The sequence below is a fragment of the Aulonocara sp. 'chitande type north' Nkhata Bay genome, linkage group LG23 (genome assembly GCF_057382095.1).
Source record: "Aulonocara sp. 'chitande type north' Nkhata Bay isolate Kocher_YH1m ecotype deep benthic linkage group LG23, A_spYH_male_GT1.1, whole genome shotgun sequence".
NCBI lineage: Eukaryota > Metazoa > Chordata > Actinopteri > Cichliformes > Cichlidae > Aulonocara > Aulonocara sp. 'chitande type north' Nkhata Bay.
This window is the reverse complement of record NC_141365.1, coordinates 47,843,417-47,855,552: the sequence shown is the minus strand read 5'-3', so window position 1 is coordinate 47,855,552 and position 12,136 is coordinate 47,843,417. Positions and strand designations below refer to the sequence as shown.

Below are 12,136 nucleotides of genomic sequence, written 5' to 3'. Positions count from 1 at the left end.
ACAACGACTTTATTGCACTATATAATTTTCCAATCAGTGTTCAGGAATTCTCAATGGTGCTTGGTGCCATACCCTCAGGGACTTTAATATTATATAAAAACACTGACAGCTCAATATCTACCTCAGTCACTCTCCCTCAGGGGTGTCAAACTCAAATACACAGTGGGCCAAAATTCAAAACTGGAACAAGGTCGCGGGCTAACATTAATATTTACTGAAAAAAAAATCTTCCTCCAGATTTAAGAATGAATCTCTTCTTATGGACTCAAACAAGTTTTTCTGAAAAACTGAATATGGAACAAGCAAAGCTTAATACTAAACAATATATATATTAGCTGTATAATACCAGTAGGCCAGCTCTAATAATAATTTGGTATGGCTTCGCGGGCCAAATGTAATTAGGCTGCGGGCCAAATTTGGCCCGCGGGCCAGAGTTTGACACCTATGCTCTCCCTGATCCAGCTGAGTCACCAATAGGAAAAATCTGCTTTTCACAGGAACTTGGTAACAGCAATAAGAGAATACGTAGTTTATTCCAAGAAGATATCGTCTCTCTCCCATATATCTTATTGGAACCGATATGTTCCAGATATCAAGTGGAAGACAGTCTGGATGGTCCCCCATAAATATTTGATTGTAAATAAGGTGAAAGAAGTCTCATTTAAAATTCTACATAAATGTTATCCAGCCAGTCACTACATGGTAAAATTTAAAAGGGACATTAATACTAATTGTACTTTCTGTGGGGATCATCCAGAAACTGTGACACATCTTTTTTGGTACTGTTCTTTTACACAGAGATTCTGGAAGGAATTTAGCAGGTTTGTTATTGTCCATATTTTAAGGGAGTTTTCTTTACGATGGGAAAATGTTTTATTCTGTTTCTTTAAGTTCCCCAAGAAGTATGATAAATGTTTTTTTATGATAAATTTGTTAATACTTTTAGCTAAATTTTTTATCCATAAATGTAAGTTTACTAACAAAACACCATATTTCTGTCATTATTTTAAGGATGTGGAAATGTACATACAATCAATATCAGACTCCACCAACAAAAAGGCTCCCAAAACAATATATGTATGTGAATTTTTGCGTGTATTCTTATAATTGTTACCTTTTTCTTTTACCCTTGGCTTTTTGTGTTAATGTTCTGTTGTTTTGTATACTTCATCTGTTCGTATGTTGTATACTCATTGTTTGTTAAATAAAGTTTAAAAAAAAAAAGACACGACCAGAGTTTCTGTCGCCATCATCCGTGGTGGCGCAAGATGGCGTGTTGAGCAGTCGTACAAATTAGGAGCTCGTTGAACTTGTCCCAGAATTTACTTTGTGTTCGTTATTGTTTCCACTCGAAAGTAGTAAAATGACTGCCCCAAGTATAGTTAAACCTGCTAAATTCAAACTCGACCTCAAAAAACAAGAAACAACATCGCCATGTGATGGAAGGGAAGACAGCAGAGAAGGAACGGATCATGACTACGTAGCAATGGACGTAGCAGTGATGAGCAAAAGGGAACGGGGCAATGATTCGGTTCCATCTACACCTTGTAAGAAGCCTGCAGAAAAGAAAGTTAAGTCAGCAGAGATAAGTGAAAGTGACGAAGTCTCCAATGCTACTATATTGAAAGCGATTCTAAACCTTGAAAAAAGAGTGGACGAGCAGCTAGCTGACCTGAGTGTGCAATGCAAGCAAGCTAGTACGATGCTAGCCAGCCTAGCCAAAGCGGTTCAGTTCAACTCGGAGGAGGTGAAAGAATGTAAACAAAAGGTTAAAGAGTTGGAGAGACGAAACGAGCAGTTGACCAAAGATAACTACGATCTCAAGGAGAGAGTGAGAGAGCAAGAAAGGTACAAAATGAGGTGGTGCCTCCGGATTAAAGGATTAGAAGAGAAAAGAGATGAAGATGTCAGATCGCTGGTTATTGGAATTCTTGGCAAGATCGCACCTGATATGATATCAAAGCTTGAAGAATCTGTGGATGTGGTGCATAGAGTTGGGAAGAAGATTGAGAACAAGGTCCGACATATCATCATTCTGTTTGCTCTGAGACACGCTAAAGAGGAGATTTGGCGTCGCACCAAAGATTCGGCTGTCTGTAAGAACGGGGGTTTCCACTTCGCTGAGGTACTGCCGCGGGAGGACTGGGAAGAGAGGAGGTGGCTGTGGCCGCAAATTGAACAAGCCAGACGGGCTGGGAAACGGGCCTTTTTCCGGGGTCCTCATGGATACATCGAAGGACGGAGGATCATTGACGTTGAATGAAAGACTTGATGTAAGACTGTATACAGTGGAATATTATTAATGGGACAAAAGAGTTCTACTTAAAGTTAAAGATTATTAGTCACTGAGTTGGTGACAAGTGTTACAATTTAAACTCATATTTATATTTTTTTCTTTTCTTTTTTAAAAAAAGTTATTTTCTTAGCATATTCTTATTATGGTTCACTCAAAAATTTCTTTTGGTTCATTAAACGTTCGGGGTTTGAAGGAAATTGTTAAGAGAAAGGCACTTTTTTTATTTTGCAAGGTGCAAAAATGTCATTGTCTGTTTTTACAAGAAACTCACTCTGTGGATGCCGATGCTACCTTTTGGGCTAATCAGTGGGGAGACAAGATTCTTTTCAGTCATGGATCTAACAGATCTGGAGGTGTGGCGATTTGTTTTAATAAGTTCCCTGGGGAGATTATAACATATAAAGCTGATAGTGAGGGTCATTGGTTAACTGCAGTCTTGAAGAGCGAAGGTATATTTCTAATTGTTACAAATCTTTATGGACATAATAATGAGGGTCAAAATAAAAGTCTATTGGAAAATCTAACAAATGTTATTTCAGAGTTTAAAGTTATGTACCCCACAGATTACATCCTAGTAGGAGGAGACTGGAACATGACACCAGATGAATGGATGGACAGATGGCCTCCTCGCTTAGGAAGGAGGCAACAGAATAACATTATTGAGAACTTTTCTAGTGATAATAATTTTACAGACATTTGGAGAAGTTTGAATCCTGGAGTTAAGAATTATTCTTGGTTTAAACCTAATGGAGAAAGCAGGTCAAGACTTGATTATTGGTTAGTGAGCGATGACATTTTGAGGTGTACTTCACAATCTAAAATCTCCAAAGCACCCCTTTCTGATCACTGTTTCATTGATCTTGTCTTAGAACCAACAAGGATGAGACGTAGTAGCAGAGGATATTGGAAATTTAATGCCAGCCTTTTAAATAAGGACAAGTATTGTGATAAAATTAGACATATAATTACAGATATAAAAAATGATGACTCAGTAGTGGGTAATATACAGAAATGGGAATTTGTTAAATTCAAAATCAGAGAATTCACTATAAAATTCTGCAAAGAACTGAACAGGGAAAAACGGGAATATGAAAGTAATTTACTTCGTGAAATAACTCAGTGCTGTAGTAAAGAAAAACTAAACGTGCAAGAGAAGAATAAATTGATGGAGTTACAAACTAAATTGGACGATCTTTACCTAGAGAAAGCCCACGGTGCCTTTATAAGATCGAGAGCCAAGTGGATTGAGGCAGGTGAAAAGAATAGTGATTGGATTTCCGGCTCTTTTTAGAGAACCGGCTCTTTCGGCTCAGATCACTAAAAAGAGCCGGCTCTTTCGGCTCCGAACCGGCTCTTCAGGTTGTTTTATTGCTTTAAGTAATTTATTATTAACAACAATATAAAATCATGCACACAATGAACTACTAATGTAAAAAATGTCTTTTTTATTTATAAATGTTTATCATATAAATATTCTTGTATTTATTCACAGCACACAAAATGTAAAAAAAAATAAATTATAAGTACAAAAACCAACTATTTACAATTCAACTTTTTTCCTTTTAAATTTTCAGCTTTTTTCCTTTTAAACCAATTCAAAACGAAAGAACACAAAACACTACAAACCACAACACAATAAAATATCAATTAAAATATGCAAAACAAAAAGAAAACATGAACAACCAGATCTTTAATTGACGGAAAGGTTGGCATTCAGGAATATCAAGTGCCTTAGCTTTGAGGAGCTGATCCGGTTTCTTCTGTCATTCATTATCTGTCCTGTTTTGGAGAAGATTCTCTCTGAGGGGACTGATGTTGCTACAATGCAAAGTCTCCGTGTCATCACCTGGGTAAGACGTGGATAAGTATAAGCCTTTGTCTCCCACCAGCTCAGTGGATCTGCACTTCTCTGGCAAAGGGGCTCATCAATGTAGGATCTCACTTCCAGTATTACATCTGCTGAGGGATTCCTTCTGGTAGTGTCTCTATTTGCTCGTTCTTCAAAGAACCTCCAAACAGCAGATGCTTGTTGCTCCTTTTGTTCATCCTCTTCTGCCTCTTCTCCCTCTTGGTTCCCTGGCAGTGGAGTTGGTTGGCTGGATCTTGCTGCTGCAGTTATTCTCTGAAGAGCTTCATCCACCGCTCTGTTGTCATTAAAGACCAGCTTCTTGAATCTTGGATCAAGAATGGTGGTTTCAGAGAGAACAGCATTATATTCCATTCTGTGGAATTTTCTGTCCATGGATGCACAGAGAGCATCCACCAACTCTTTCACTTTTCCAGTAGTTACTCTGGTTTGGTGTTCAGCTGTCACTCTCTGCAGACCCTTGCACAGGATTAACATTTTGGAGGCTGTGACATGGCTGAAAAAGAGTACATAACAAGTTTCAAAATTATGCTTTTTTAAAATTCAGCAGTATATTATTATTTATGATCATGTCTAATCTACTTTTCATACCAGCAATGCAACTAACTACGACTACTACTACTACTAATAATAATGCAATAACATTTGCACACTCACCTGTCTGCACTGATCTCCACGGTGACCTGCTCAAATGGCTCCAAAACAGTGCATGCCTGCTGTAGTACCTCCCATTCCTCATGGCTCAGAGGGTCAACCGGTGCATTGATAACTGCCAGGGTAGAGATGACAGCATCCTTGGACTCCAGAATCCGTTTTAGCATATGAAAGGTTGAGTTCCACCTTGTGATACATTCTTGTTTGAGCTTTAGCTCAGGCATGCCCATCTGTTGTTGGGTAGATTTGAGCTTGTGTGTGGCTGTTGTGCTCCTGTGGAAAAATTCCACTATTGCCTTCACTTTGTCCACAGCTGGCTTCATCACCTTCAAAGCATCTCTCACAACAAGGTTAATTGTGTGCGCAAGACATGGGTGGTGGGTCCATTTCAGGATTTTAATTGCTTTTGTTATGTTAGCTGCATTGTCAGTAACACAGCAAACCACTTTCTTTTCCACATCCCACTCTTTTGCCACTTTGAGCAGCTCTTCTGCTAAGTTCTCAGAAGTGTGTCTGTCACTGAACTCAAAACAATCCAGAAGACAGGATACCATTTTATAATTTTCAATAAAGTGACACGTAACTGACAAGAAGGATGTGGTGGTTTGGGATGTCCAGCTGTCAGTTGTTAGACACACTGCTGTGGCTTTTTTAACCCTCTCTTGCAGTGATGCACGTTCTCTTTCATATATGCCTGGGATGATTTTTTGGGAGAGAGCCTTCCTGCTTGCCTATTCATATTGTTTGTGGAGCCAGCTCTATATGAAATTCTTTTCTTGCAGACTCTACACTCTGCCTTTGTACTGTCAATAAAATTGAAGTGGTTCCAGATTTTGCTTGTTTTCTTGGTTGCTTCACTCATTTTCTTTACTGTACCTTTCTAAATTGACGACGTTGTCTCTTGTTGTTGCTCTCTTTCTCTCTCTCCCTCCTGCTCTGTTCGTGTTCTACTGCTGCTGTGAGTGTAACTACCGCCCCTCCCCCCTCTGCCCAGCGCTGAGCAGAGGCGGGAGGGGCACAAACGCACAGCTGTGTTTGCTTCCCTCCCCCCTCTGCTCAGCGCAAACACAAGGCTCAGGTGTGGCATTAAGCGAAAAAGGTTAGTGAGAGGGCAAGAGAAAGAAAAAAAAAACCCCACGGCTCCCAATAAGGAGCCGGCTCCCGTCGTTCACTTCAAAGAGCCGGCTCTAAGAGCCATTTCGTTCGCGAACGACCCATCACTAGAAAAGAACTCATCATATTTTAGTAAGCTGGAAAAGTGTAGACAGCAGAGAAATCTAATCTCAAGCTTGTTGATAAATGGGACTGAATGTAAAGATTTCAGAAAGATTGAAAAGGAAGTCTTCACTTTTTATTCCAAATTGTACTCCTCAGAATATTCAGCAGCTGATTCTGATAGTTTCTTTGATAAGATTCATAATCTCATCCCATGTATTGACAAGCCTTTCAAAGATCTGTGGGATTCAGAGTTTAAAATTGAGGAACTGGATTTGGTGGTCATGAAAATGGCATTAAACAAGTCCCCAGGGACAGATGGACTTACTACTAATTTTTGGACAGGAGAATTCAGTTACCACATTTGACGGTGACAGTAATAAAATTTGGAATACTTGCTGAGAATGCAGATTTTGACCTGTTGATTAGGACGATTTTGTTAATGGGAAAATTTTTTCTTCACAAATGCAGATACTTTAAAGCTAAACCATGTATAAACAGATGGCTGAATGACTTTAGACTCTGGGCTAAATCGCTGAAACTTGTGAATAACAAGAAAGCCCATAAACTTGTTGTTTTATTTAAAGAGTTTAATCTATGTTAAAAAAAAACCTCCCTATTTTATAATCACGACTGCCCTTTTTTTGCACGTTATTTTTTGCCTTTGGTTCAAGTCCTTCAATGACTGCTTTGTGCTTATTGTTGTTGTTGTTGTTGTTTTTTTGGTCGTTTTGTTTGTTTGTTTGTTTTGCTATAATGCTCAACAGGGGCGGAGCGTGGGGGTGGCTTACTGGGCTTAAGCCCGGGTTGTTTTGTCAGAAGCCCGGGGTCTTTTGGAGTGTAATTTTTCATAGTTAGATGCCTGGCTGACAACTGTATAAAACAAAAAGTACACACAATATTCGAAGCACATAGTGCACACTGTGGGAATTTACGACTGTGCGTGAATCCCCCCTGATATTGGTATGATCCGAGCTCAGGCACTAAGCAACTGAGCGAGGGGGCGGGGCAGCTGCTGCCAGCAGTGAGTGCGCTGTTGGAGAAACGCAGCCAGCCATACTAAGGAGAGCTGAAGTTTGACCAGGTACCAAAGAAAATCATTCGTACCGTACAAATAATGTAAATATGACGGTGAATCACGAAAGATTGATATCAAACTGATCACTTGACCAATATTACGTTACTTGCTCTTCGAGTGAATCAACAAATGGCGAAATGAAAAGCCGAACAAATGCTATTTTTTTTTAGAGAGTCTTAGCTTACGTGTGTTTATTTCATATTTTCAGTTCTTACCCTCCCCGACTAAATCGGTTTCAGTTATGTACTGAAATATAAGAATGGACATTAGAGGCTTCTTTCAAAGAAAAAACTCAGGTAAATGTTATTTTATATATTATGCTTTGTATGTTGTTCAGTATATTTCTATGCAAAACAAGAGGGATTTCAGTACACAGCAGGATATTCACATTTGTAACCAGATATTTACACTTTAGGGAGAAAACATAAAACATTTTTACTGTACAACATCAATTTAGATTAGATTAATTTGTTTTAGATAAATATTGAAATATATTTTGAATTAGTTAAATGTCAGAATAAAGAGAGACAGAGCTGTCTATTTATTATCACTTTCATCATATTAAGGAGTACATATACACTAAGTTTATTGTTAATTAATAAGAAAACTCCAGACGATTCCATTCTGAGCTGAAGAAGCTTCTGATAGGTTAGTAGAGTCCATGTGAGTAAGTTTGTGGCACAGCTGTGGATGCATATAAGGCAAAACACAGAGCCTGTTTCTGTGACATGGGAACATCAAGAGATATCAACCAAAACACCAGGAAAAGAACTGTGGAGCTCCATAAGTGTGGCTCAGTTTGAATACAATTTGGTGCCATTTGCTATTAAGAAATACAGATAGTTTCTCTCTTTACTCTTAAAGTTAACAAATATGTTTTTATATTTATCAATCTAAAAAAATAAACATTTAGTCTGATTTGATGTTACAATTAAAAAAGTGTTTTTATCTGAAGAGTAAATATCTGGTTTCAACTGTATATTTGATGATTGTCAGCACAAAGAGGGAGAGAGAGGAGAACGAGGACAGAACAGATGAACAAGAGCAGGTGAGACACGCATGTTAGTCAAATGGTTGTTTACCAAAAGTATCACCGTATCATAGGTCCTCATGTATCTCGTACCTAGTGTTTCTTTTTAGGTTTGTTATTTTTCAAATTCTGTATTTATTAAGTTCTGCAGGCTTGTTTGTACAACAAGGCTAAATAATTATATAAACTTTTCTCAATCTAAATAGTGGACTTTGGTAGAATTAAAAAACAAGTGTAGTGCAGGTCTATGATGATTTTTAGTGCTATCATCTAGTTCTGATTGTGGTTCTGTCTTGGTTAAGTCCTCAGTAGTCCTGATTTTGAACTGTTGTAGTCCTGTTTTAATTCTGGATCAGTTCTGGGTCTGGTTGAATTGGGGTTTAGTCCTCGTGTCTTGATACAGCCCTGACCTTGTTCTGCCTTGCTGCTTAATTAAAAAACTAGTTTAAGGTGTCCTGCACATGTGATATAGATTTTTCCCTATATGAAGTCATTCTTTTTTGAACAGAGCCTATTAATCTTTCAGTCATTTCTACCCCCCCCCCCCAAAAAAAAAAAAAAAATCCCACATGCATACTACTCTTTGGGCTAAGCCCCGGGTGTTTCAAATATCTGGCTCCGCCTCTGATGCTCAACCGAGGATGTAACATAATCGGATTAATTATGGTGCCTTGTATGTTATACTGTTGTTTGTAAATAAAGTTTAATTAAAAAAAAAAAAAAAGTTTCTGTCGCCATTTTAGTTTTTAAAAGACGTCGTGATAAGGGCGGGTCTTACTGTGAACCTGCGCGCTCATTGGCTAATAACTTGAGATTGACAAGTCGTTATCCAATGAGCGCGCGGCTTCTCCCAACATAAAGTAGTTTCCTTTGAAAAACCAAAGTCTGATTATTTTTGCCTCCACTGACGGAGCCTGTTGTTCCCGCCACAGAGACACAGTAATGTCAGAGCGGTGTTAACACTCACCTGCCTCAGCACAGCTCTCACTCTCCTCCTGCTCTCTCAGCTAAACTCACTTCCTCTCTACTTACAGGAAACCAGCGCTCAGAGGAGCCGACCGGCCTCACGTTTCACCCACAGACACGAACAGCGTGGAATTATTTTATGTCATAAGAAGAAACATATTCATGTTAACACTCACCTGCCTCAGCTCCACCTTCCTCCTCCTGCTGCTCTGAACGGAGGATCAACACTTTCACTTTCAAGGTTCAAGGTTCAAGGTTCTTTATTTGCCACATGCATAGTTATATAAGTATAACACACAGTGAAATGTAGCCTGACACGCTCCTCGACATGTGCAAAAATTGGGGGGGTAGAGGAAGAACATTATATATATATATATTGGGTGAATGTACAGTAGTAGCAGCAAGCAGGTGAATTCTGTACATTAATATGAATAGACATCTGACTATTTTACAGGATAGACAATATAAACATATTTAAAATTAAAGGAATTTGAAATGTACATTGTTTCACTGCTCCTCCCTAAACACAGAGGATGCTGGGACTTGTAGTTTTTACCTTGTGTGATATTTATGGCTGTGACACTAAATCACAGCATGAAAACTTCCTGCAAATATGTCACAGGCAATAAAAGTTTCACATTAAAGGTGAAGTTATTTTTCTGTCTCATGTTCAATAAACAGTGAGCTGGGAAAACTGAAGAACAGACTTCAGACGTTCCCTGCAGAGTTTCTGCTGCTCGGTCGTCTGCATGTTGCTGAGACTGAGCTGATGATGAAGCTGTGATGGGTTTATGGCACGTTTGGTTCTGGAGAAGAGTTTTACTGCCGGTGCAGGTGAAATGATCAGAGGTTACAGCCTCTGGTTAAAGTGGAGGCAGCGATCAGGACGGCTGAGCAGCAGAGGTCTCGAGGGTCCTAAAGTGTAAAAGCATCAGTGTTAGTAACACAAAGATCACAGAATGGGATCATCCACACAACACTAACATCTAAATCCACGGCAGGAACTCTTCCAGTGTCCTGAAAAATCTGTGTGCACGATGCTGAGATTAAAATCTGTCTGCTCATCTTAATGCAATATTTTCTAAAGTCTGGTAGAAGTTTTACTGATTTCCAGTCCACTTAGCAGACGTGTGGATAGGTGCTGGGTTGTAGAGCAGACTGAAAGCTTTAAGTTCATCCTCTGATTAAAAACTCAGACCCACAGATACAGGAAGTATAACCCTGGTGTAAGAAAGGAAACAGCAACACGGCAGCCATCTTTTTCCTCCCATGATGACCAGTGTCCCAGCAGAAGCTGGGGTTTGTTAGATCCTGTTCGATCCAGAGGAAACAGGCTAAAAGAGTCGATCAGGGGGATCATGGTTTTATTATGTGCTCGTTATGATTGAAGCTCTGGTTGTGTGTTAGAGACAGAACCTGCAGATTCCTCCACTCTGCCTCCTCCTCTGCAGGAATCAGCCTCTTGGCTGGTTTTATTCACCAACGTGAATAAAATCATCAAACTAATCCAAGTTCATTGTGAAATGCCTGAAAATGGAGGAATAAATCTGTCAGTTACCGTATAAAGTTTGAGTTTGTCAGTGTTTTACACGGAGACGGTCGTCAGATGTTGAATGTTTAGCATGAAAGTTCCACATCTGGAGAAACCTTCAAGATTAAAGCCAGTGAAAAGTGAAGAGTTTCTGCAGCAGCCGCACTTCCTGCAAATCTGTTCTTTCAAAATAAAGTGAAAAGTCTAAATTTATATTCACGACAGGTTTAAAGGTGAAGGTGGTCACATGGTTTTAGTGGAATGCCTACGTGGGCGCGTCTGAGTGATTTTGATTCAGATTCGTGCAGCGTGGAGCAGTAAACACTTGTTTTTGTTCATCTGGACTCATGAAGGATTCCAGTTAGCACATTTCCAGCCAATGAAACGTAACTACAGATGAAGACAAACACATTTAAGCTGCCTGACTCTCGAGTGTGGGTGCATGTTCCCATTTTCAGTCTGTTTTAGTTTTCAGTTTAGAGGAACGCTGCAAACTCACAAAAACTTCTTTCTTGTGAGGTTTTGTTGTCAGACTGATAAAAGCAGCAGCAGCTGGTGTTTGATGAGCAGACGTGTGTTTCCTGTTCTGTAATAATCAGCTTGTTACCATCACATAATGAACTCAGCCGTGACCAATGAGGCCGTCCTTGTGCGGTTCTCTGGCGCTGATTCTGACTGTGACCTTCACCTCTGCAGGGTCGCCTCTGCTCGTGGCTGAGCTCGTGTTTGTCAGGCTGACAAAATAAAAGCTTCTTCATTTCTGTGGCTGAAGAGGAGTCTGCTCTTCTTCACCAACAGGAAGTGAAACATTTCTCACTGATTCTGAAATCTTCACTTGTTTCACAAATTCACAGTAACACACACACACGGTTGTGTTTTCATATCCTTGTGGGGACATCTATTTGACATCATGCTCTCCTCAGCCTTTTACTCTAACCATTAAGACTGAATGCCTAACCCTGACCTGACTGTCCCTGACACTAAAACCACATTCTGAGTCTCAAAAATGTCTTCAAACTTGTGGGGACGGGCATTTTGGTCCCACAAAGACATGTAAACATGCACACACACACACTGTAAACCCGAACAAGTTGACTGAACTTAAAACTTTTGTGGAAACTGATTACCTCAAAAGATTTAAGTACAAAAACTCATATCTTCTAAGTATGGGGTACTCAAAATTTGTATTTATTGTTAACCTAAAAATTTTAAATTATATTTTATATTTTATTAATTGAGCTTTACTCAAAGACTGTATACTTTAATTTCAATATTTTTGTGTTTCTTGTAGTTTATTATTTTGATGCAACACAATGCAATTATATTACAACCTAAACTCAAATTATCTGATTATTAATTAAAAGATATTTATGTTGTGAGTGTAGACTACAAAAAAAAAAAAAAGTACGGAAATTCAGTTACTTTACATTTTGTTTATTTAACATTTTTTCATGAAAATTTGAAAACATCACAAATGTTTTTATAAAACAACTAACATG

General features: G+C 38.9%; 1 protein-coding gene across 1 annotated transcript; it reads right to left on the bottom strand.

Moving 5' to 3' along the window:
* Positions 1 to 3,986: 3,986 nt before the first annotated feature.
* LOC147302860 (zinc finger BED domain-containing protein 4-like) lies at positions 3,987 to 4,984 on the bottom strand. Its single transcript, XM_086283605.1, has 2 exons — positions 4,821 to 4,984; positions 3,987 to 4,659 (listed from the first exon to the last, which is right to left on the bottom strand). Exons 1-2 carry the CDS (start codon positions 4,982 to 4,984, stop codon positions 3,987 to 3,989), a joined length of 837 nt encoding a protein of 278 aa, XP_086139731.1.
* Between the last annotated feature and the right edge of the window lie 7,152 nt (positions 4,985 to 12,136).